The sequence below is a fragment of the Agrilus planipennis genome, unplaced genomic scaffold (assembly GCF_000699045.2).
Source record: "Agrilus planipennis isolate EAB-ADULT unplaced genomic scaffold, Apla_2.0 scaffold120, whole genome shotgun sequence".
Classification (NCBI taxonomy): Eukaryota; Metazoa; Arthropoda; class Insecta; order Coleoptera; family Buprestidae; genus Agrilus; species Agrilus planipennis.
Window position 1 is genome coordinate 397,321 of NW_020438891.1, and position 26,757 is coordinate 424,077.

Consider the following 26,757-nt stretch of genomic DNA (forward strand, 5'->3'; position numbering starts at 1 on the left):
GATTTCCCTTTTGTATTTAGCATTTTAAATACAAAAGGGAAATCTGTTTTGTATTTTACATTTGAAATAACAAATCAAAAAAGTATTTGCGTTTTGTATTTAAATACTTTTGAAAAACCATTTTGCACATCCTATTATTATCCCAATTCAACTGCCAAATTACACCAGTTAATAAAAGAAAAATGTTGGTGAAAATTCCACAAAGATGTTATATTAGGATAACGCACCCAGTCAAACTCTATATTAGCTAAGGCGGACTTCTTATTTTAATATTTAAACTTTCAACGATGTATTCTCGATTAAACATTTTCAATAAAGGAAAAGAAAGTAAAAGATGTTTCAACAAAACTGTTTATTTCTCGACAATTGTTTCGACCTCTAAAAGGTCATTTTCAAGAGTACAAAAGTTACTTGTGACCTTTTAGAGGTCGAAACAATTGTTAAGGAATCAACAGTTTTGTTGAAACATCTTTTACTTTCTTTTCCTTCTTATTTTAGTTAATCATTCGTCATAATAGCCAGATTTAGTTCCTAGCGATTATCGACTGTTGTCAAAACTTAAAGAATTTTTGTGGTGAACGATTTTCATCAAAAAATGAGATGATTTGTGCGATAAATTGGTGGTTTACAAAGACTGAAGATTTTTCTCCCGACAGGCATTAGAAATATTAGAACATCGATGGTAAAAAAAGTGTTGACTTTAAGGACACTATCCTGAACAATAAATGTAAAATATTTGTAAATTTCTTGTTGTAAATAGGTCAGGGGCGGTGCAGAGGGAGCAACCGTCGTATATAATCATAAACAGACCATTCCCTTTATATTCTATATTGTAATAAATCCAACACATTTCTAACAAGGACAAATATAATATTATGAAGAAATACACAGAATTTTAATTTGGGTTGAGAATTAAATTCCCTTCCTAACCTTATGATTACAGAGAAAAATAAAAAATTATATTATAGTTACTCTCAAGTAATACTCTAGGATTTTTCAGATCACAACGTAACATCCTGATAGGAAAACGATTAATTAATTCAATATAGTTAAGGCAGTTATTTAATGCTTCACGAAAATCTTATCAAAATAGTTATGCAATAATTTTAGATAAGACTGAATTCACTAGCTTTTGGGGAGTGCATTTAGATTTGTTAATTCTTTAATAGCTTTTTTGACGAATCCATAATAAAAATAGTTTTTAATTAAAAGCCTAGCCACTTCATCAAACTTCGGTAAAAAATGGAATCGGAGCGCATGTTTTGCTACATATTTTATATTACTAAAATATACGATTTCAGGCTTATATAATTGAAAAAACTGGACATTAAATTGGTAAAAATATTAAAAAATGGCGCCCATAGTAGAGCAACTCGAGTCAATTACGGGACCCAATATGCCTCAAATAATTATAACACTTTAATTCGAACTTTTTGTTTGGGAGAAATCACAAATGCAATTAAATATTTCAAATTAAATGGGTGGTGCCTAATAAGCGAGTGCCTATCTTAAGATTTTCATACTTCCGCATAGAATTATGATTCAGTAAGTTTCTGATTAAAACTAGACGAAACATCCAGCTATATGCGAAAAGGGAATAAGTGTGTATAAGAGTTCTTACCTCTCCAATGGGGCCTTTCATTTCCTTATTTTAACGGTAATAATGGCTTCTGAGGCGATGAGAAACACTTACACAAAATAGTCATTTTCAATTGAAGATACACATTATTACACAATTTAACAGCGTCCCTAACTTTCACTTTTAATAAAAATAAACATGCAGTACCAACAACTTTTTTAATTCCAACTCTAATATAACCAATGTACCTAAATGCAAAACTTTTTGTATGAATACAAAAAAATTACTTTTAAAAATCAGGTAGACTATATCGTATATTATATTACTGTTCTTTTAAAGCAGTAAACAAATTACAAAAGTAAATTAACAATAAAATTGAAAATGATTAATCAATTAACTTTAATTACCCCTAATAATATTTATGTAAACCATTATACACTTTGGGAGTGTAAGTTGCCTATAGTTGGTTTATATCTATGGTTTATATAATGGCTGTTAATAGATAGTTAATATTATCTATTATTAATATCTATAGTACAGCTATAGTTCATCTATGATTAAAATGTCATAGATGATAGATATACATACTGGTTATAGGTTATAAGGGTTATAAACAAACAGTTTATTCAAATGAGACGCAAAGGTAATTTATCTGGAGGGTTTTAAAATACATACTTGAAATTAAAAGAGATTAAAAACAAACATCATGAGTAAACGTAAAAATCCTTCAGGCAAAGAAAATCCCAACCACGAAATTTGTGAAATATTATCTGGTAAAAATATAAACATTTTGAATTTAACATCTGCTGATTTATTTATTTATTGTTACTGTTTAGAACTTGCTGAATACGAAAAAAATGTTTCACGTAATATTTACAAATACAATGCGTACAGAAAAGCAGCAATGGTTATAGCCACTCACCCTAAAAAACTTCAATCAGGTGAAGAAGCGAAACATTTAAAGGGAGTCGGAGAAAAGATCGCAAAAAAGATTGATGAAATACTAAGTACTGGCAAGTTAAGGAAATTGGAAGAGGTAAGGCAATATTCGTAAACAAATATAACATAAACACTGATCTCAATGTCATTAATTTATTTTTTTATCGTGTTTAGATTCATTCAGATGATGCTAGCAATGCAATCACTTTACTTACTAGAGTCTCAGGTATTGGTCCTGCTAAAGCTAGACAACTAGTCGATCATGGAATAAAAACAATTGAGCAATTAAAAAAACATAAAGACAAATTAAATCATCATCAATTAATTGGGCTTAAGTAATTTTCAATTTTAATTATACCTTTTTTAGTTTTAACAAATATAATTTTTAATTATTAAAACATAAAAGAATATTTTATAGTTAAAATTAAGCCATGCAGTTCAACAAAATATTAAGTCATATTCTTGCCAATTTTAATTTTCCTAAATGTATAAAGCGCCGTCGTCAGTCCCAAAGACTGGTTGGACACGCACCTCGATTTGTTCCTATCATAAGCCAATTCATACATTTTCCCAAAACTAAAACATCCCATCCCTAACTATTTCCTGTGCCCTTCTTTACTCATGTTTCTATTTTTAGCATGTCTCTAACTAGCCCTTCATCTTTCAGGTGTCCTGCCATTCTATCACATTATAAAAATAGGTTTATAATTGTACTAAGTAATTAAGTATAAAAACAGATTTTTCAAAAAATGATGCTGTTGTTTCTTGATGTTCTGTAAGTTAGTTTGATTATATTTTTAAGCGTCCTAAAATCGGTTTTTAAGTCTCATTTAATAATAGTTATGTAGTTTTTTAGGATATTCCCCTTTTTGTATGTAGAGTAACTTGAAAACATGAAATTCAGCTTATCATGGGGAAGTTTTTACCATATGTAAACAGTATTCTGTATTTTACACTTGTTTTCTTCAGATATTTTGAAGATTTTGAGAAAAAAATACCAAGAAAAGAAATAGAAGAAATGGAGAAAATCATCAAAGAAGAAGTTCATAAACTGGATGGAGACTACAAAATTACTATTTGTGGAAGTTATAGGTTTCTAGAATGTTATTTTTTATACATAATTTATTTTTGTCTCCAATAAATATTTATAGTAGTGTTGGTGGCAAAATTTTATAATTAGTTTATTTTAAGGAGAGGGAAATTGGAAATCAGCGATATAGATATTTTAGTTACCCATCCAAAATACTCAAGTTCTGACCATGAGCATCACAAAAAGAATACATATTTGGAAAATATTGTGGAATGTCTTAAAAAATATGGACTCATAACAGAAACAATATCTTTGGGAGAATCAAAATTTATGGTAAAAATAAAAATAAAGTGGAAAAGAAATAACTAATGATATATTTAAAGGGGGCATGTAAATTAAAAGAAGATACACCTACAAGACGAATTGATATCAGATTTATGCCTTGTGATCAATATTATTGTGGGATATTATACTTTACAGGTTCCAATTTGTTTAATCAAGAAATGAGAGCTCATGCCCATGAAGAAGGATTTCTTTTAAACGAATATGCATTAAAGCCCCTGGGAAGCACAGGTAACATTTAATGAAATTTTTAAACTTCAATGAAACATCTTCAATTTAAATGCTGAAAATACCATATTTTTCTGTTATGATAGAAGCGGTTCTTTTCTGATACAAATAATAAATAATTAATGCTAGTCATTTTTTTTTTCTTAGGCACTCCTGGTGAACCTGTTGAGATTCATTCCGAGAAAGATATTTTTGAAGCAATTAATTATCCTTATAAAAAACCTGAAGAAAGAAATATTTAACTTTTATTTTATTGCGTTTTACATGATGTATTTGTAATATTGTTAGTTATTTTTAGATGTGTTACCTACTGTATAAAATATTTTGAAATACCTCTTGCTTTTGTCTTCATTGAATTAATAAAAAAATTTCATTACAGCTTTGATTAGTTCATTTATTTTAAAGTACCTTTTTACTTTTTCCTTTTTATTGATTTTGACAATGAGTGCTGATGCTTCTTGTAACTGTTTCTGAATATTTTCTACTAGGCATCAAAAACATTCACAGTTGACTATAAGAAAAAATAAAACAAGAAAAAAATTCCACGAATTTATTTTACCACTAATACTGAAAACTGTCACTACAAAAAAATTAAGTATACTAATTTTGCATTTTTTGTCAAGCCTTGATAATAAATATTAATACTACACTTAAGTCATAAAAAACTGTAAAAATATCCACACTACATACAACATTCCCCTTACTGTAAATAAAGTTTTAGGAACACTAACTTGGAAAGTCTATTATTTTTATTGGTATAAACAAACCATACCATTTGCTTAAATTATTGCAAAAACGTGTTATTTACAATAACGTCTGGTTATTTAGGGCAATAAACGTGAATCTATCTTAAATAGTGCAGAAAAACCAAGACAAACTTGTACGGGGTGGTCAATTATTTTTCCAGCTTAATTATCTTTGAAAATAATATAAAACAAAAAATTCATTAACAAAATCGTAAGCCTATTTTTTTTAATATTGTAACTGAATTCCAATAAAAATAAACTCTTTTTGTGATTAATAAAAGCATTTAAGTATTTAATTAGAATTTTAATTAATGATGTGATTAAATAACCACCCTGTCTCTTGAAAGTGATAATTTAGAAACAGCTAAAAAGTACAAATTTAAGTAAAATTAATTACATTATTACATATTTCTATAGGCAATATCTATTATACAATAAAATCAACATGTTGGGAAAAAATTATTCACTTTTCTAATGAATTTATATACAATTAAAAACACTATCCTTCAGTTATTTGAAAAGTGAAATTAAATTTTATATTTTATGTACCCCCAAAGTAGACTACCGAGATTGATCTGTAAAGAGGAAGTGGGTGGATAAAAACCCAATAATGATGGACTGCGGAAATGAGTATATAATTGTCCTGCAAATACTTCAAGTGAAGCACATGAGATGCCACTGTAAAAAGGTTTTACATCCCATTCAAGCCACAACTAAGAGTCTTCCCGTAGGTTATTTTACGTTTCTTAAAAATTCACATGGTCCTCTATCTATTTGTAAAACCATCAATGGTTGTAACATCGTAATTTTTTGGATTAGAAAAGTCGTCAGTACAAAAGTTCTTATTGAACTTAATTGAATTAAGTGCATAATTATCAGTTTAAAGTTCAATCTACTACAGGGCGGTGACTTGAATCTCATGGTTCTGGACCTTGGGTTCTGCAATGACAAAACCCCGCCCCCTTTTGATTCCTACATTTTTGCTTCTTAACAACATTGATCGTCGCTGTTTACAGTTTATCTGCAGCTTTATCTATAGTTAATTAGTGAGCCACACGGTTAACAGCCGAGTCATTGTTTTCGCAATGTGCAATATGAATACAATAAAGTCTGTTTGTCATACATGTGAGGGCTCATGACCTAGTGAGATTTTAAACTAGCTAATATACTTATTAATCTTCAAGTCATTCCATAGATGGGTCTCGGTATTCTCTTATATAAATTCATTTTAAAAAGTACCCACTTCAAGCAAAAACCATATTCTGAACACTGAATAATTTCTAATATTTTAAATAGTTTTGATGAAAGTCCCAATTTGAGACACAATGTAACCTACTTTTTTATTTTTAGATCAACAGCAAGCAACAAAAGTAGTTTAACTCAGTTTAGATTCCTATATACAAAAGAAGTTTTATACATAAGAGTTTAATGGAATATTATGCTATTTTTTAATTTTTTTGTCAAACAATAACGTAAACTTTCAACAACCGACCCATTCTTTGTTTTCATCGAAACTAAAACTACAAAAAATTGTATAGCACTGTCATTAATTGGTGATAAGTAAATATACAAATTGTACTAAAGTTTTGCATCGTACTAACTAGCAGGTATAATGAGAATTCAACTCACTCACGATCAGTCAAAATTGACGTTATTAAAATATAAACGACAACTAAATCAGTGCAGACTAATTTCAGTATTCAATCAGTGTTCTTTTTAAACTTGAAAACAACACCAGTACTTCATACGAAACGTTTACTTCTTTTACTTTAAATGCCACCTTCAAGAATTATTAGAGAGATTTGATGTTGTCAAAATTAAACACTATGTGAAAGAATGTGTTTGTACAAAAAAGAATCTACGTGAAGTTCAATTTTGCATCAATAAGCCAACCAGGGGTGGTACTTGAGGGATTCCTTAGATCGATCTCCGTAATCGTACGTTAGTTCTTCGCCGGTTGAAATGTCCTCTTTAGCTACTAATATTAATCGAGGTACGCCATCTACTGAAACCGTACGTGTAATGAGATTTCCGTTTCTAGAGTGATTCACCAAACGACCCAATCGACCTGTTTCTGCCGTTGCATCCACACTAAATATGTATAAGATTGTTTTAATAAAAAATAACAGTTCAGTTCACAAATTCATAACAAATATTTAGAAATTTCTTAATTATTATTATTATATAACAGTGTAACATCTTATCGCATGCGTATAGGCGTACATATGTGAGATTGTAAGAGTAATGCCGAGAACGAGACAGAAACGCGTAAGCGGAAGTTAGAGAGGTGGAAGTGATACTATTTAATCAATGCCGAATGGCGTTTAGAGACCGAGAAAGAAAAATACAGCTATAATTTAATTTCTGCATACTTTTTGGATATAGAAAGCATTAGCAAACAATATCTATAATTAAGTTTATATCGCATACTTTCAAAATTTAAGATCAATTCCTTTTAATACGTGTTAATCAATTAAAAAGGTTAGACGTTACACATCAAAATGGCATTTTTTTATTTACAAGATTACCTCAACTAAATGTGCCGTAATTAATTCTATAAACTAAAATGTACAACATATTACTTACCAAAATTGCTTATTTTTATGGCAAAAATAATACATGTAGCAACCTGTATTTTGGTCTTCAGCATACTCCTCTTCCCTACGTTTGGCCTCACTCATATCAATGAGTTCTCCGCTATACTCAACGACAAAGTCTCCACGTTTAAAGGGTTTCGTTGTAACCACACCTCTGCCTTTCTCTTCAAATATGTGAACCTTGAAAATAATGTAAATATATATTTTTAGAATAAATAAAACAAACTAATAAATTGTAGATAAAAGTACCTTGAGTCCCTCCTCAATATTTTTCCTGAGAATGTTCTCCAGGTCTCTTTGTTTTTCCTCCAGAACAGTCTTTTTGGTTTTCCTTACTGATCGCCGAACGGGGAAAAAGTCTGTTAGTTTGTGATTTTGATCATCTTTCGGATTGATACTTATAATTGGATGCTTCATAATTTCAGAATTATTAACAAATCGATCGTTAAGTCTAAAATAAGCTAAACTATAATCAACTCCATTTCTTTATATTAGAAAATACCTTTTCTTAGATAGCTTTTTATCTTTTGGGAAACCCTGGTTTTCCAAATCAGTACAAGCGACAATTCTATGAGGAGTTGCAGGCTTTTTGGAAAGGAGTATTTCCTTTTCAGTCTTTTTGAGTTTCACATCTGTAAAATTATTGCAATTAAACAAATGTCAACATATTGTAAAGCTGTTACAAGACGTCAACAGTGTCAAAATTTTAATAGCATTTGTAATGTTTGTGAATCATAAATGATTATTTTTTAGGGAAGAAAGCAAATTAGGAATATAACTACTGCAAAATGAAATGAGCAATTGTCAAGATTTGAAGGTAAATATTGACCTGATAGTTAAGTGCATTGAAGAATTAAAATTACAAAGGAGCGAACTGTCACTGCTAATAGAAAAGCAATTAAAGGAAAAAAATTGCCTCGAAGCTGAAATAGAACGAATCACTTACAAGCTGGGATTAGTAATTACTATTTTGATTTACAAATTACTAATAATTTTACATAATATCGCATTTAAGTTATCAAAAAACTTGTGCCAGAGAATTGCAACAAAAGAAGAATATGATAAAACAATAAAAGACGCAGAAGAAATGTACAATCACCTTACAGCATCGTCTTCAGCACTTTTACAAAATGTCACAAAAAATAGTACACAATTGCAAGAAGCAATGGACAAAAAGGTAGGAAGCGACTCTATAATAAATGTTTTTGAAGAAGTCATGAAGACAAGTGATATGGTGATTCAAAGTCCAACAAAACTGGCTACAGACGCTCATTTATCAGAAATTCCAAACGTTTCAGGGCACCCAAGAAATGTTCCTGAAATTACCACTCAAAATCAGTAAGTGAAACAAAACAATTCATTAGGGGCACATATATGAACTGCTGTTTCATTTATACTGAACTAGTTAGAGACATATTAGAAGCCGAAACAGGAAATAAGAGGGGCAGTTGTAGATGTATATTAGACTATTCTTCACACACAAACGTTAGGGATGTCGAATGATCTAGTTTTAGGGAAAAGCGAAGATTGGCTCAGGATAGTAAGGAGTAGAGATATGTGTCCAACCAGTCTTAGGACTAACGACTGTATAATGATGATTTATACTCAACTATTGTACCTAAAATTTCATCAAAAATAATTTCCTATAAATTTATGTTAAACAATTACTATAATTAAAAAAATGGGAATAAAATTGGACACCAAACTCAAAAAAAATTCGATTCTCATTTTCAATTGAACTGATTTGGAAAATGCATATATTAATGATGTTATAAGATAATTCGAAGAAAATTGGTTGGTGAAACTAAGCACTTTTTTATATCAAAAATATACCTAAATAAATATATATTTTTTTGTAATTTTTGTTGTCCTATTTTATCCCCATTTAATGTACCTGCAGCATATCTCATGCAACATTTACAGCTAAAAATGGAACTACCTATAAAAATTAAAAATGTTTTTTAGTCATAAACTACCTAGTACAATTTCCAGTTTAATATTTTGCAGGGGTAATCACATAGAACATCTCATCAAAAATAAAATAATTAATATTATTAACTGTCATTTCAGATTAGTTGTTGAAAGCACTGAAAATACATCTGATTTAGATGATGATTTTGACTTTGCGTTAGCTTTAAGAAAAGAAAATGAAGCTCTCAATGAAGCAAAAGAAAGTGATGCTGATACATAAATTTATATAAGTACTTATAAAGAAGACTATGATGTTTATTAATTTAATTTAGATTCAAATTGTGCATGTGAGAAAAATAAAAATTTATTAGTTCAACTAATGTTACCTTGACCATTTAAAATTTCACTTGTCACTTTAGTCAACAAATCAACTTGAACTTGGAACTGGTGATTTTTTCTAAGAGTCATATGCTTTCTTTGTGGTTGAATTTCTTTATCATTAATCTCACAATCAATTTCATTAATACTATCAGTTGTCTAAAATATTTGTACAGTAAGTGTATAGGTAGTTTAATTTAATGGTATATGCCCACCTTAAAAAAATTAGTGATATTCCCTCTATTGTTTATTATAACTTTATCATCAAGACGTTGATCCTTTCTTTTTGGAGAGCAACATTCCCTGGGTTTTCTGCATGATTCTATGGCCTTAACACGTCTACCTAAAAACGATATTTAAAGTTAATATTAGAGAATCTGTAACTTAGTATTCCAAATTATACTTTAGATGTAGAATTACGTTTGTCTTACCCACAGGTCTTACCTCTAACCATTATTTGTTTTATGGATCCCGATCTTTATATTAAAACGTTTAAAATATACTAATACTAACTACTAAATCACAATAATTGTTTGTTTCTAATGAACATCACATAATACACGACTGAAGTCAATTATCATCTCACGTAAATATAAGAAAGCTTGCATGTTTAATTATTCATTAATAATTATTTTATAAAAACCAAAATTTGGTATAAGTAAAATTATTAAAACAACAACAATTAAATTATAACAATAACAAACACTAATCACCCATTATTAAACAATAAATAAATACAAAAATTAGCTACTAATAATAATCGACTACCAGACGAACCACAAACTAAACACGAAAGCACGGGATTGGCTCATGATTGGTTCATTCAGCGGTGGTTTTTTCATAGTACCAAAACCAAAGTTGAAATACCCTAGACACAAAAAAATTTAAAATTTGAATATTTTAATGCATAACTTTAATGCCTATTTTATTCCGTTTCTAAAAATGTCACTTTTTAAATTACACTCATTAAAATAATCAAAATAATACTCATTATTACATATACATATTGTAATTTGCTAATTAATTATTAACGACTTCAACATCGATGCGACTCATTAAATTTGCACACTTGTATTATTGTTGCTAGCAAAATGTACACAAAAAGTTAGTCTAATACAGTTCATTTTAAAGAAGATTAATTTATTTAATGTTAAAAAATGTGTTACGGTTTTCAACCAAATAAAAGATGTAATTAAAAGTATTACTAATCAATTAATTATTTGTAGGTTCGTAATATTTTATTTGTCGAGGATAATATAGAANTGATAACTGTCGAAAGTAGTAGTGCTACATATGGAAGTGATTCAGATGAGAAGAAAAAATATATGTAAGTGTGTTTCTTGTACACTCTTAAAATTCGAAAATGATTGTTTGTTGGAACCAACGCGTATAGTAAAACATAATTTTTTGATTAGTTAATTTCACTATGACATTATTTACTAATTTAGTCTTTATCTTTATCATTAATTTACAAAGCACATTAGGTTTTCAATTTCCTTTTTTGACGTAGATTCAGTTTGTCAAGTAGATAGGTACCTTGGTAAGGCCCTTGTCAAACATTTTAAAATACTACAGTTTGAAGTAAATATCAGTAGATGGCACACCTTTATATTTATTTACAATATAAATTTTTATTCAGACATGTTTCGAAAGCTGTGATAAACGCTTTGGCAAATATTGCTGCAAATATAAGAGGCGAAGTGCATACAAATGAATTATTGGTTCGACTTTTAGAATTGTTTGTTCAATTGGGACTTGAAGGGAAAAGAGCTAGTGAAAAATCTCCAGGTAGAATTTTATATAATATTCATTTCTAAACATAAATTCTTATTCTGGGTGACAGTTTTCTTTAATTGCTATTTTCCTTTAAGGTGTTAAAGCATCTAGTTCTGCAGGGAATTTGGGTGTCCTTATCCCTGTAATTGCTGTTCTTTTAAAAAGACTCCCTCCAATTCGAAATCCTAAGCCTCGACTACATAAACTTTTCAGAGATTTCTGGCTCTATTGTGTTGTTATGGGGTTTACAGCATCAAATTCAGGTACGAATGATTGCTAGCAATTTCATTTTATAATTTTAGACAATTAAGAAAATGCCAAGTATAATCATTTGTGATAAATAAATTAAGACAGTGATAATGATGGTTTATATTTATTCTGATAATGACAAGAAACCTAAAATTTTGTTCCCCTTGGCTCACTTGCAAAATAACTTTAATGCCTATTTTATTCCGTTTCTAAAAATGTCACTTTTTAAATTACACTCATTAAAATAATCAAAATAATACTCATTATTACATATACATATTGTAATTTGCTAATTAATTATTAACGACTTCAACATCGATGCGACTCATTAAATTTGCACACTTGTATTATTGTTGCTAGCAAAATGTACACAAAAAGTTAGTCTAATACAGTTCATTTTAAAGAAGATTAATTTATTTAATGTTAAAAAATGTGTTACGGTTTTCAACCAAATAAAAGATGTAATTAAAAGTATTACTAATCAATTAATTATTTGTAGGTTCGTAATATTTTATTTGTCGAGGATAATATAGAATTTCACTTTAAAAAGTTATTTTCTTAAGAAAAAACATTTTCTAACTTTCTTTGGAGTTACATTACTGTAGTCGTAATAATTGCTGTATGTTGGGTTGTCTATGTATTACATTAGAAAGTATGACTTACAGTTAGTATATAAAATATAAGAAATAAATAAATTATTATCCCTAGCTGCATCTACATAGAATAAATATAATTTTAAAATAAAAATTTAAAACTTCAATGAAACTCAAATTATAGCTTAATTATACCATTTGTTCTAAATTGTCCCGACGCCTTCACCAAAATTTTCAATAAACATTTTTATAATTGCTGATGACGTTTCTATATCCCCATGATTGTCTATATTTCGGCAGTAAGACGATAGCTCATAATAAAAATTAACTAAATACTTGTAATTAGTAACTAAATACTTTTTTNGCGGGCTTCCAAATATTTGGTTCCCATCAGCACACGCCGACAAAACACGAGCCTGATGCTATTAAAATTGTAATATTTGCTGTATGTTGGGTTGTCTATATATTATGTTACAAATTGCGTTTAATGTTAAAAAATATATAAATTAACACCCCTAATAACATCTGCATGAAAAAAATATAAACTAATGATGAAAATTCAACAATCTACATCATTAAAACCAGATTTATAACTCAATTATAGCTTTAGTTTTAAATTGTTCCGGCGCCTTCACCAAAATTTTTAATAAAATTTTTTAATAAGTATAGTTAACTACTCAAGATTTTTGAGTATTTGAACGAATTTATTAGCGCAAACAGGGTCAAGAATTAACACTAGTTAGTATTTTATGTTATACCAGTAGGTAGATATATGTAATATGTAGTTAAATGAGGAAAAATTCAACTTGGAGCGTGCCGATTTTTTTGAGCATGTTCTGACTGTTTTGATAACACAGTCTGGCTACATTCCTGCTTTAATATGGCATGCATTTATTAATTGACATGCGTTTATTAATTGGCATGCATGTTTCAAGCTTTATTAATGCATTCCAAGCAGCAGGTGTTTAGCAGCTGATTATCGCATACATATGTGCAATATTTATTTTTTATTTGATCGAGCCACCTTGAATCTTCTAGTTTATATACATATGTGTATGTTACAATTGTCAAAATTGTAGGTTATATTTAATTGATATTTAAAAAGAAAACGTAATAATGAGCGATTATAGATTATTTTTTCATAAGGCAGTTCAACATTTTGCAAGATGCTTAGCACCAATCAAAAATATACCCTGGGAAAAAGTAAGTTATAAATTATAAATTAGAATAATGTGTTATACAAAATATTCAGAATGTTTTCGCTAAATAAACAATTTCACTGTTAGTGCCATTGTGTTTTGTATGTACTATATATAAAATTTATTAATTGCATACCTTTTTGTTATTGTGATCTTGGTATTTAGTGTACTAAAACTTATTTAATTTTGTTTTAGGTTCAACCAGTATTTTCTAGGTGCCCTACAGAATCCTCGAATGGGGTATTTAGATTAGATAGTAGAGCCCAGGATGCTGTTATTGCTTTGGGAATTTACTTCTTGGAGTCTAATTTTCAACATGAAAATGAAATACTGCCCTATTTATTAAAATTAGCAAGGGGTCTTTCCAAAGCAGTTTGGATAGATGAAGTCCGTTATCACTCAACTCATAGTAAGAAGCTTTTTCAATACTTTGCATTGCTTTACTCTAAAAATATATATGAGATATCCTTAGATAGCTAATTTCACTAGTTTTATCTTCACACCAGTTTTATGAGAAAAATCTGCTAAGATCATTATTTGGAGTGGTCTGTAAGTGGATAAGTACTATCTTGTGATGGATTTAAATGCTTTAAACTGATTATATGCACTTAATTCAATTTTTATAGGATGGTAGAGATATAGCTGCTTTTAGGTATAAAGACTATGTATTGAAGACTTAAATTAAAACAACTGGTACTTTTAGAGACGTCATGTAAGCTTTTATATTATAGGTATTATAAAGCAGTCTGTGAAAAAATTTTTGTTGTGTGAATGGAATGTAAAAGAGAAATTTGTGTCTACACTATGAATAGCACCTTATTGTAATTTGTGCACTTTTTTGCTCACTTCCTCTTGACAGGTTACTCTGAATAGTCCCTTTTGAGCATAAACAAGAAGCTAAAATACTTACACACCTAAATAATAATTAATGTTATTATTTTATTTACAGGAATTCCTGTAGCAGAGAAGTTCAGTTTTTGTCTTCACACACTTTTAACAGACATAGCATCAAGATGCACTCATTTGCAAGAAGAAATTTTGTCTACTCAAGTGGAATGCTTAACATCTCTAGTACACATTATCAGATGTCAACAAGAACGAGGAATAAATTCAAGTGCCCCAAAGTTGTACCTTTGCAAAGGAACAGTTCCAGTTTTGATTGGTTTATGCAGGGCAATGGGGAGGTTTTGTACCAGTGATCTTCCCCTGCTCTGTAGGATATTCCCAAAACCTAAACCACCTATTCTCCAAAAAGCACCTGAAAAAAACAGTGCATGCAGAAGTTTCAGCAGTTTTAGACCAATTATACCACGTAGTTTGTCTGGAAATTTACAAGCAACTGTAGACATTTTAGCTATAACACAGGTAAATAACTGTTTGTCTATAAATTAGTTAAAAAAAGAGCAAATCATATCATAAATGTATAATTTTTAGGGGTATGATGTGACAGATGCCCTGTGTAATAATGCAAATACATCTTTAAAATTGCCTTCTTCAAATTTGGACTATGACATAACAACATATTTCTTTGCAAAATTTGGTTCCAGTTTTAATCAGTTTTCTGAATTACGAATATCTGATAATGACAAGAAACCTAAAATTTTGTTCCCCTTGGCTCACTTGCAAAATATTTTATCATTAGCGAAAAGGTTACTTACAAAGGAAACATTGGGTTTTTTAGATGAGCAGTCTCATGAAATTTATTCGACGGGATTGGTTAAAATATTTCCATATAAAACATTTTCAGAAACAATTAATTTGGTAATGGTGACGCTTTTAAGGGAATTGTTACAATCCCAGAAGAATTTACCTATTCCTTTCACAAAGGATGTGCAGGAATTTGTAAAAGGTACCCATATATCCTTCATATAAAAATAAAAATTAAGTTGAAGAGAAAACTTACTCATTCAAATTCATGCTTTTTCTACATCTTAAAATAATTTATTTAGTATATTTGTATGGTTTTTAATAAAAAGGGAATATTGATATACCGATGTTTAAAACTTAAAATTTTCTGTAGGATTATTTTTAAATGGTCAAACGGAGTTGCAAAGTCGTCACCACGATGCTAGTGAGAAAGAAGACAGAGAAAGTAATTATTCTCTAGTGAATAGGTTTAAACTGAATGTAAAAGCTAATGCTGCATGTGTTGATTTACTTGTTTGGGCAATTGGTGATGAAACAGGTAATACATTTTTTTAATTAATTAATGTTTTAACGTATTTTAGTTATATATAATTATTACTGTGGGACAAATTGTTGACCAATTTTCATTTTAAATGTTTAAAATTTATAATTTGTTTTTAAGCACATTTAATTGCAAAAATGCTTTTATTTTTGCAGTGGACGAAGATTATTCAGTTGCTTCTTTGATACAAACTTTGCATTACAAATTATTAGGTGAATTTGGTTGCAGTTTTTGTTTGTGAATTATTATAGCAATAGCTATTAGTGTGTTCATCAGATCTTACATTTTTTATTTTATTTTTTCATCTCTTTTTAAGTATATGTTCCTATATTATTGTTCGTTTTTTAATTATATATAATTATTTTAAATGTGAAAAAAGAACGTAGCAAAGTTTCAGAATCATATTCATATAATTATTTATTTATTTTGTTGATCAGTAATCACCCCTTCTTTAAATATCTTCTCAGTAATACCCCCCTCTTTTAAGAATACCATCCGCAAATGTCTGTATATCATTCATAAGCAAAAAAGTGTTAAAGATACAACACATTAAAAGAATATTAAGAATGTGTTTTCTTTTTGTTTTTTTGGTATGCTGCAAACCCTTATTGTTTACTAATATTAACGTTAATATATAATAAATACCGACTATTAAAAAAGATAAGATATTTAAAAATAATATAATTACTTATAAAAGGAGAAAAGATTTCAAACAAATTTATTTTCTAGGTGCTGACAGTCTGTGTTGCAGGCTGACTGAGAAAATTAATTCAAACCATGGTCACAAGTTAATTTTGGCCCATATGCCGTTGTTAATGGTTTGTTTGGAAGGCTTGGGAAAACTAGCACAGAAATTTCCTAATATTTCCTCAACATCTATCTATTGCCTACGTGACTTTCTTATCACACCATCACCTATTCTTTCTAAACTTCATAGACAGTCAACTGATAAAGCTAGTGAAAATATTAAAATTTCAGGTAAGTGTATAGAAAAATAGGAACGCCATTTTATATATTTTGACGTGTAATCTCTTATTGTTTGGTATGTATGGGAGTAATTTCGCGAATGAGAACTTAAGGAAGGATAAGTGTGCTGTATTTAATCAATCACATTAAGAGTTGGAGAGAAAAATTTGCCTTATTGTAGATCGTACAAGTTCAGTACATAAAATACAGTATGCTAATTTAGTAATTGAAATGATATTAATGTATAAAATCATTGTAATATTTAATTTTTTAGCAATTGTAATATTTTGAATTTCTAGTTCAAGGTGAAACTGTTTCACCTGATAATCAGAAATATGTTTCTCCAACAAAAGTTGCATTTGAAAAGCTGAGGGATGCTGCAGTAGAGAATTTGTGTTATGCTTTGGAAGCAGCCCATGCAGTGGACCCTGACTGTGTTAGGGCTTTGGTGGCTAGTGTTTCCAACAGGCTGTTTACTGCAGAAAAAAGTGACGGGTATACTTTCAATGTTTATTTTGTTTCTACGTTTCCTTTTCCGATAAAGTAGGCTCTCTGCATATATAAAATAATAAAAAATCCTTTTTTGATTTAGTGAATCTTCGTTGATATCCACAAACATCGTCATTATGTTGGGCCACGTTGCTGTTTCAATGAAGGGTGTTCCTAAAACAACTGAAACTATTTTACAATTTTTTCAACAGAGGTTCTGTAGAGTACCATCTGCCTTGGACACCTTGATAGTGGATCAGTTGGGATGTATGGTGATAGCGGAATGCGAGCCGCAAGTGTACGAGGTTGTTATGAAAATGTTTACAATGATAACTGTCGAAAGTAGTAGTGCTACATATGGAAGTGATTCAGATGAGAAGAAAAAATATATGTAAGTGTGTTTCTTGTACACTCTTAAAATTCGAAAATGATTGTTTGTTGGAACCAACGCGTATAGTAAAACATAATTTTTTGATTAGTTAATTTCACTATGACATTATTTACTAATTTAGTCTTTATCTTTATCATTAATTTACAAAGCACATTAGGTTTTCAATTTCCTTTTTTGACGTAGATTCAGTTTGTCAAGTAGATAGGTACCTTGGTAAGGCCCTTGTCAAACATTTTAAAATACTACAGTTTGAAGTAAATATCAGTAGATGGCACACCTTTATATTTATTTACAATATAAATTTTTATTCAGACATGTTTCGAAAGCTGTGATAAACGCTTTGGCAAATATTGCTGCAAATATAAGAGGCGAAGTGCATACAAATGAATTATTGGTTCGACTTTTAGAATTGTTTGTTCAATTGGGACTTGAAGGGAAAAGAGCTAGTGAAAAATCTCCAGGTAGAATTTTATATAATATTCATTTCTAAACATAAATTCTTATTCTGGGTGACAGTTTTCTTTAATTGCTATTTTCCTTTAAGGTGTTAAAGCATCTAGTTCTGCAGGGAATTTGGGTGTCCTTATCCCTGTAATTGCTGTTCTTTTAAAAAGACTCCCTCCAATTCGAAATCCTAAGCCTCGACTACATAAACTTTTCAGAGATTTCTGGCTCTATTGTGTTGTTATGGGGTTTACAGCATCAAATTCAGGTACGAATGATTGCTAGCAATTTCATTTTATAATTTTAGACAATTAAGAAAATGCCAAGTATAATCATTTGTGATAAATAAATTAAGACAGTGATAATGATGGTTTATATTTATAATAAATTTTTAAGGGTTGTGGCCCCAAGAATGGTACGAAGGTGTTACAGAAATTGCTGTTAAATCCCCACTTCTCGTTTCGCAGACGTCGAGTAGATCGGAAATGCGCGAATTGCAATACACAAGTGCAGTAAGAAATGATAGTGTGTCCTATAATGAATTACAGGAATTAAGGAATCAGATATTGGAATTGTTGAATAATCCTCCGGAAGTTTCAGCCTTTATAAATAAATTATCTTTTTCCCAATGCACATTTCTTCTCAGTGTGTACTGGATGGAAATTTTAAGGTATAAGCATAAATTTGACCATGAAATAAAAATTATTTTGTCCCAAAACACGCCTCTTCTATAAAATAAGCAAACAATTAGATATTTCAGTTGTCCTTTAACTAACTGCTCTCAAGTAAGAACTTCTCCCCCACTATCCTTACGCAATTTACGAACGACCTCTTACGAGATATGTAATAACATTTGGCAGCATTGTAGTCACTACCTTACAAATTAAAAACTTGGATAAGGATAAGTGTAATAGATAATAGGTTTTTAATGTAATATATTTGTTTGTGTAGGGTTGAGCATTCGGGGGAGCCATCCTTGCATCCAATTATGGAATATTTAAGTGACTCAGCACTTCAAAAAGATAAATCGGGAATGTGGCAGTGTGTGGCATCTGTGGGTGAAAAAATATTCGAAAAGTTTTTAGAAGTAATGAGCAACAAACCCAAAAACGAAGCAAGAGAGGCCGATCTGGAAGAACACGTTCAGTTTCTGTTAGTCAATTTCAATCATAATCATAAACAAATTAGACGGGTAGCTGATAAATTTTTGGCAAGCCTCGTCGATAAATTCCCCCATTTACTATGGAATAGAAGGTAAAATTTTTGTAAGTTATTTTTTCTTTTTCTGTAATAATTCGTATTCCATGATTCTAGAGTTTTATGGACCATGTTAGATATTATTCAAGTTTTATCATACTCTTTGCAACTAGATCCGAATCAAGAAACGACCACTCTACGAATCCCTGCCACTCCCTATTCCATACAACTTATGGACACTTTGGAAGCCAGAGAAGTAAGCTGTTTATTTTAAATTACATTTTCATTTATTCATTTAAAATAACAAAATTAAATATGTTTCATCTTTTAGAGGATTGTAAACGATTTTGTAGCCCGTTCCCAAGGTATACTTGAGGAAGCGTTAAAATGGGCACCACAATGGACACGTTCTCATCTTCTGGAGTACCAGAACCAAGTGGCATCATCAGGGATGTGGCAACACTCAGGACAATCGTTGGCGTTAGAATCTGTTTTAAGGTTCATCAGTTTAAATGATTCTAGTGTATGTTTGAGTGGTAACATTTTGGAAAAACGGCCCAATTGTATCAAAAGCAATGCAGCTCGGTTTGCATTTGCATCTCATCTACGAAGTAAATATAACGGAGAGGTAAATGTGACATTTAGATTTTTTTTATATATATTAATAGGAACGATGAATTATATTGTTGTATGTATAATAAGTTTCTATTAAGTTTAAGGCATTTTTTTTTTGATAATTTGCTTGTAAATTTAATATCCAGATTGAAAATTTTGTTTACCTATTAAATAAGAATAATTAAATTATTAATATACCCCTCTAGGTTTTGGGAATATTGGCTGTTCGTGGTGATACCGACAGAGATACTGTTTGTAAGGAGTTTTTCAACAATATTTGGGAAAGTTGCCGTAAAAGATCCGACTCTGCTCATAGAAACGCATTGTTTAGAGCAACTGCATTACTTATACATACCACACCTTTAGATAGGATGCTTTTACATGGCGTTTCTTGGTCACAGGTATTTTTTCTATAGGAATTCAATAGATTTAGTTCTTCAAATAACCGTTGTAAAAGTTTTCAAAAAATAAAAATGCCTTTTTTATTTAAGTACTTACTTATTCAATTCTTAAAAAATTGTTTAGGTAGAATTGTTTACCGTTGAAGCAATGCGATCTGCTGTGGAGTGTTGGCAATGGCTGATAACCACAAGACCAGATTTAGAATTGAGATTCCTCCAAGAGATGGTGTCAGCATGGACATGTACCATTCAAAAGAAGCTTGGACTATTCGCAGTCAGTCCTCCTGAGGGAAATCCATTTGCTGTTCATGAGGGTGAGCAAAAAATACATTTCTTTAAGTATTGGTTAAAATATTTTTTATAAGAATAAATAATTATATACTTGTAGGCCTGAAATTGGATCCAAATCCACCGTTTGTGAAGCCACATGCGATTTGGGTTCAGTTTATTAGTGAAATCGTAGAAACTGCAAAGTATAACAGTTATGAAAAAGTAGAAATGTTAGCAACACTTATACATAAGTCCTTATCAATGGGAGTCGGTATTTCTCCTTCGTCTCAAACTAGAAACGTGGAAGCTGTTGGAGTAAAATTCAAGTGAGTTTTTCTCTTGATTTATTTTTTAAAAAAATTATTTATTTTGACAAAATATTTGCTAATTTTATGAATATTTTCTTATAGGTTGTTGCAGTGTGGCCTTTCTCTTTTGCAAGGAGATATCTTACCAAAAAATTTGGCGAAGAACGTTTTAAGAGAACGCATTTATTGTTCTTGTTTTGATTATTTCTGCAGACCAGTGGAGTGCCCATCACAAAATGTAAACATTTTAAGGGAAGATATAACAACATTACTTCGATTTTGGCAAACAATGTTTACAGATAAGAAATACTTGAAAGCAAGCGACGTTGGAGGTAAGTAACTTTTATTAGTTATTCAAAAAATAAGGCTTTAATTTAATTTAGTTATATGCAAAATAAAAATATCAGTAACTTGGTATGGATGTCTACAGAATAATTTCGTTTCTTTTTACCTAAAATAATTGATTAATTTAATTTGATAAAAATTTATTTTAAGGTAAAATGAAGAGTTATAATTACTTACCACACTTTTTTTATATTTTTGCAAATAATTATGTAACATCTGAAGAAGCCACAAAACGGCGAAATAATTGCTAATGCTATAAAAAAATTAAGAGATTATAACAGAGTTACTTAAACTTAATTAATAAAAATTATGATAATGAAAAATGATAAATATATTAATTTTAAGATTTAGACCTTAATCCTTCAACTCCTATCCCAAATATGCAGACTTCGGAAATGTCAAGACCAGGAGAATATAACAGACCACAAACAGCTGGTTGGATAAACACTGTTCCTCTTTCTAGTAGTTCTGCAACATTAAGCAAAAAATCTACTAAATCTAGAAGAGTACCTGTTGCTGATAATTTTGTCAAATGTTACATAAAGAAAAGGAATTTAATTTTAGAACTGCTGGTAAGCTTTATATTTAATAAGAGCATATTGTCTTGCAATATTCTTTCTTTTTCAGGCAGTAGAAATTGAACTTCTAGTTGTTTGGCACAATCCAAGTTCAAAAATAGAATTTCAAATACCAGGTGAAGATAATATTACAGCTTGGAGAATAAAAACGATAACTGATAAGCAATGGCAAGAGTATGTTAGATTAGCTTGGGATATATCTCCTGTTTTAGCTGTGTTTTTACCTTTACGGTATGTTTTTATTACCACTACTATAATTAAATGTTTTTTTTTTGTATGAGTAAATTTCTTCAGTTGAAATTAAATATTTGAAAATTGTAGACTAAAAAGTAATGATGCTATTGTAAACGAAGTTCGTCGATTAGTGAGTCAAAATCCTTTGACTGTGTCCCATGTACCTGAAGCACTGCAATATTTGGTCACTACAAATGCAATTCTTAACGACAGTCCCAAGTTGGTTCATATGTTAACTTGGGCTAAAGTTACACCTATTCAGGTACTTTCCTAAAATTTCTTTACACAATAAGTGTGTAATGTTTGCAACAATTTTATTTGGCTTTTAAAAAATATCGTTCAAAATTTCTTTTTTGCAAAACGTTATGTATTATCAAAAACTGAATTATTTCAAATCATTTAGCTTATATAAATTGTATTATTTTGTTGGTCAGTTTAATTACTTCATCATTAAATATTCTTAAATTAACTGGTTTAGTCCTTATTTTGTATTTAAACAATTTTGTATATTTTAGGCGTTATCGTACTTCAGTAGACAATATCCCCCACACCCCATAACAGCCCAATATGGCGTACGCACTCTCCGATCATATCCATCTGATGCTGTTCTATTTTATATTCCGCAATTGGTTCAAGCATTGAGGCATGACACGGTAAATAATTTTTATAATTAAATGTAATTCATTCAGTAGACAAATAAATTTTTAGATGGGATATTTATTGGAATATATGAAATATGTCGCAAAAATATCACAAATCGTGGCGCATCAACTGATATGGAACATGAAGGCTAATATGTACGTAGACGAGGATATGCAACAAAAAAATGGTACTTTTGAATTATCCTTACCCTTAGTATATGCTTCAGTTTTATAGTTTTGTGCGAATGTTGTTATAGAGTATTATATTTTAGTTGCACTATTTGATGTTCTGTCTTCCTTGCATCAAAGTATTGTGTCAGCGTTATCAGGTCCTGCAAAGGCTTTCTACCAACGGGAATTTGACTTCTTTGACAAAATTACTATGATCAGTGGGGAAATAAAACCGTTTCCTAAAGGTGTTGAAAGGAAGAAGGCTTGTTTGGAAGCACTTAGTAGAATTAAGGTACAGCTGATTTTTTTTTGTTAAATAGTTGATTTTGTCAACTTTATAAGAAGAATGGACCTTTATTATTCCATAATTATTTTTGTCATTTTACATAGAAAATAATTGTATGTTTGTTTCCTTTTAGGTACAACCAGGTTGTTACTTGCCCAGTAATCCTGAATCTCTTGTTTTGGATATTGATTATAAGAGCGGCACCCCTATGCAAAGTGCTGCTAAAGCTCCTTATCTTGCTCGTTTTAAAGTTGTCCGAATTGGTATCGCAGAACTTGAAAGTATTGCAATGAGTGTATCAACAAACAAAGGAAATGTACGAATTATTTATTTACAATTTTATTTATTTTTTTTCTAATATACATTTTTTTTAAATATTTTAGCCAAAAGAAATATCAAATCTGGGTCCCGAAATCTGGCAATCTGCTATTTTTAAAGTGGGTGACGATGTACGACAAGATATGTTAGCTCTGCAGGTCATATCGCTGTTTAAAAATATTTTCCAAACTGTTGGTCTGGATTTGTTCCTTTTTCCTTACAGGGTGGTTGCTACAGGTCCGGGGGTAAGCTCATTTTGCTTAGTTAATCTGAACTAATTATTGTACATATGTTCTACACTAATTAAGAATACATGTCTTTTGGACGTTATTAGTTAATTGATGCTTTTCCTTAGAAAAAATGAGTTAGTCTGACAAAATATTTGCTAATTTTATGAATATTTTCTTATAGGTTGTTGCAGTGTGGCCTTTCTCTTTTGCAAGGAGATATCTTACCAAAAAATTTGGCGAAGAACGTTTTAAGAGAACGCATTTATTGTTCTTGTTTTGATTATTTCTGCAGACCAGTGGAGTGCCCATCACAAAATGTAAACATTTTAAGGGAAGATATAACAACATTACTTCGATTTTGGCAAACAATGTTTACAGATAAGAAATACTTGAAAGCAAGCGACGTTGGAGGTAAGTAACTTTTATTAGTTATTCAAAAAATAAGGCTTTAATTTAATTTAGTTATATGCAAAATAAAAATATCAGTAACTTGGTATGGATGTCTACAGAATAATTTCGTTTCTTTTTACCTAAAATAATTGATTAATTTAATTTGATAAAAATNTTACTATATTATTTAATAAGCCAGTTTGTTTATCAGAGATCAATTGGGCCGACAAACGGACATTGGAATGTACGAGTATTTCCTTAAAAAATATGGAGACGAAAGCACGAAGGAATTCCAAATAGCCAGAAGAAACTTTATTATGTCCACAGCAGCTTACAGTGTCGTGGGATTTTTACTACAAATTAAAGACAGGCATAACGGAAATATTATGCTAGACATTGATGGGCACATTATACATATTGGTAAGTTGAAAAAATGCCTACTTTATAAAATTAAAAACATATTTCAAAATTGTCTTCTGTACTTAGCGATAATATAAACAATTTAATCAATTGAAGTAAGAGTTCGTTCTTTTGAAAAAAATAATTATGTCAAAAGTATCAAAAGGTTTTGTCTTCTACATATTTAATCTTTATCATGTGCTTTAGGTATTCTTTAGTGTTTGTTAAAAGTAATTAATGAAGCCTTTTTGCTTGAGACCTCCTATAATCCCAAATTTCATTTGCGTGTATTATCATTAAAATTCAAAGTTTCCCGTTGCCTTTCTTGTAGACTTTGGGTTTATGTTTGAATCGTCTCCTGGTGGAAATTTAGGCTTTGAACCAGATATCAAATTAACAGACGAAATGGTTATGATTATGGGTGGAAAAATGGATGCTCAGCCTTTCAGATGGTTTTGTGAACTTTGTGTACAAGCATATTTGGCAGTCAGGTACGTTATTTGTACATTTTAATTAACATTCGCTCAATGATTTTTATCAATAACTACGAAAATGTTGATGATTCTTTTACTTAAAATTAGCTTTTATTTACATTGCTAACTTTGCTAGTTCTTTTTATTTGCTATTATTTTTTAAATAATATTAATTATTTTATTTTTCGTTAGACCTCACCAGGAAGCCATTATCTCATTGGTGTCTTTGATGTTAGACACAGGTTTACCATGCTTTAGAGGCCAAACTATACGTTTACTTAAAACACGGTTTTCTCCTAATTCTACCGATAAAGAAGCGGCTCAATTTATGCTGTCAGTAATTCGTAACAGTTATCTTAACTTCAGAACTAGGACGTATGATATGATACAGTATTATCAAAACCAAATTCCATATTAAATTATGTATACAAATTTATCTTTACATGTGCATTTATCGATCTTATTTTCTTTAATTTTCTTCTGGAAAATACTGTCTATAAAAAATTATAAATGTATCCTTTTATTGTTTAAGAACTGTGTAAATGTTGTGGCGTAACTTTGATATTAATGGTTTTTATCATTACTAAACAGTTATATTATTGTTAATTAATTTAAAACTAAAATTGTATGCAATTTTTCTTTAGGAAATACTTATTTATTTTTTATAATTACTAAATTTTAATAGTTACCTGATTAATAATTTCCTGTTATTGTTAGTATATGTGATATTCAATTTTACAAAATTAAAAAAAACCCTTGTGAAAAAGTTAATTATATATGTATAGGTTTTATGGCTTAAGGGGCGTTGCACTTTTTTTCCGTCTAAATGGGAAGGTGGTGTAGAAAAGGTTGGGAATATTGGTTTATTTTATTCTTACAATTAGTACGTTTCTAGATGAGAATAGTTGCCCCTTTTGAATGATTACTAATGAGATTAACTTTGTTTATTACAATACCAAATTAATGCTCCATTTACATATGTATATGTATTATTGTGATTGACAAATATATAATATATTTTATGTAAACAAATAAATGGCCAAGTAGAAATAATTTAACACAGTATATAGCAGACTGGTTCAAAAAAATCCTAATTGTAAAACTGTAAATCGAACATTTATGTATATAGCTTTGTTACTGCCAGCTATAATTCTGAAATAACTAAAAGTTTTTCTCATTTTATTTAAATGAATAATTGCGTTCAGGAACAATTAAATATTAACACTAAGGGGTTAAATTATCGCATGCATCTTACTTCTTCTTCCTACAACTATTAGACATGTGATACTTAGTCGATTTATTGAGCCAGTGTAATATATGTACATACAATTTCTTTTAAATGAATATACGTATTGTATACCAATGCAGTACCTGTTGTCTTCTTCTTTATTTAAGTTAAATTAAATTATAGGACTTTGGTTGCAAATTAAGTAATTTTCAATATCAGTGGGGACTTAACTTTGAGCCATGATGAGTAGATATCTCTAGTCTTATAACTTGTTGTTGTTACTGTAAATATGTACCTTATTGTTATTGTACGTAATGTGAATAAAATATTACCTATTTTACGTTATGCGAACGTTGTAAGTAGTAATAAAAATTATTGTAAATGCAGTTTAACAAATAAAAATAGATGCAATCCAAAGAATTAATTTACTCCAATAGCACCATTCCTCGATGATCCGAATTGCCATTGCGATATGCTTGGTCTGGGCCATTTTCTGTTTTTCGGTTGCTAATAATAAAAATATTATTTTGACTATTTTATTTGCAGTTAGGCGTTTTAGTTATGTGAAACTTGTGCTTACATGATGATAAAGTGGTGTTACCTGAAGGTTTCTCTTCAATTGTGTGAA

General features: G+C 29.8%; 5 protein-coding genes and 1 long non-coding RNA gene across 6 annotated transcripts; 5 read left to right on the forward strand and 1 right to left on the reverse strand.

Annotated features, from left to right (window-relative positions):
• Nucleotides 1-2,161: 2,161 nt before the first annotated feature.
• On the forward strand, nt 2,162-4,450 carry LOC108737929 (DNA polymerase beta). Its single transcript, XM_018471117.1, has 7 exons — nt 2,162-2,352; nt 2,416-2,615; nt 2,693-2,853; nt 3,488-3,610; nt 3,710-3,881; nt 3,932-4,121; nt 4,266-4,450. The coding sequence occupies exons 1-7, from the start codon at nt 2,286-2,288 to the stop codon at nt 4,358-4,360; spliced, it is 1,008 nt and encodes a 335-aa protein (XP_018326619.1). The 5' UTR covers nt 2,162-2,285; the 3' UTR covers nt 4,361-4,450.
• Nucleotides 4,451-6,394: 1,944 nt separating this feature from the next.
• On the reverse strand, nt 6,395-10,540 carry LOC108737955 (N-lysine methyltransferase KMT5A). The gene is made up of 7 exons (XM_025981877.1): nt 10,195-10,540; nt 9,966-10,093; nt 9,759-9,909; nt 7,964-8,093; nt 7,711-7,912; nt 7,451-7,641; nt 6,395-6,955 (listed from the first exon to the last, which is right to left on the reverse strand). Exons 1-7 carry the CDS (start codon nt 10,202-10,204, stop codon nt 6,745-6,747), a joined length of 1,023 nt encoding a protein of 340 aa, XP_025837662.1. The 5' UTR covers nt 10,205-10,540; the 3' UTR covers nt 6,395-6,744.
• On the forward strand, nt 8,101-9,748 carry LOC108737956. The gene is made up of 3 exons (XM_018471155.2): nt 8,101-8,419; nt 8,477-8,799; nt 9,532-9,748. The coding sequence occupies exons 1-3, from the start codon at nt 8,255-8,257 to the stop codon at nt 9,650-9,652; spliced, it is 609 nt and encodes a 202-aa protein (XP_018326657.1). The 5' UTR covers nt 8,101-8,254; the 3' UTR covers nt 9,653-9,748.
• A 473-nt stretch (nt 10,541-11,013) lies between the features above and the next one.
• LOC112906851 lies at nt 11,014-11,784 on the forward strand. Its single transcript, XR_003232634.1, has 3 exons — nt 11,014-11,077; nt 11,390-11,538; nt 11,622-11,784. It is a non-coding gene; the product is annotated as an uncharacterized LOC112906851 (long non-coding RNA).
• A 1,434-nt stretch (nt 11,785-13,218) lies between these two features.
• On the forward strand, nt 13,219-23,727 carry LOC108737927 (phosphatidylinositol 4-kinase alpha). The gene is made up of 26 exons (XM_025981861.1): nt 13,219-13,571; nt 13,763-13,976; nt 14,517-14,932; nt 15,002-15,416; nt 15,588-15,752; nt 16,485-16,733; nt 17,021-17,216; nt 17,314-17,601; nt 17,914-18,062; nt 18,146-18,313; nt 18,442-18,715; nt 18,997-19,299; nt 19,360-19,498; nt 19,574-19,870; nt 20,064-20,258; nt 20,383-20,572; nt 20,647-20,854; nt 20,939-21,168; nt 21,527-21,753; nt 21,809-21,990; nt 22,081-22,255; nt 22,509-22,646; nt 22,702-22,822; nt 22,907-23,097; nt 23,225-23,407; nt 23,475-23,727. The coding sequence occupies exons 1-26, from the start codon at nt 13,485-13,487 to the stop codon at nt 23,685-23,687; spliced, it is 5,613 nt and encodes a 1,870-aa protein (XP_025837646.1). The 5' UTR covers nt 13,219-13,484; the 3' UTR covers nt 23,688-23,727.
• Nucleotides 23,728-24,007: 280 nt separating this feature from the next.
• On the forward strand, nt 24,008-26,685 carry LOC112906846 (putative phosphatidylinositol 4-kinase alpha-like protein P2). Its single transcript, XM_025981860.1, has 4 exons — nt 24,008-24,050; nt 24,225-24,449; nt 24,760-24,919; nt 25,094-26,685. The coding sequence occupies exons 1-4, from the start codon at nt 24,008-24,010 to the stop codon at nt 25,317-25,319; spliced, it is 654 nt and encodes a 217-aa protein (XP_025837645.1). The 3' UTR covers nt 25,320-26,685.
• Nucleotides 26,686-26,757: the final 72 nt, after the last annotated feature.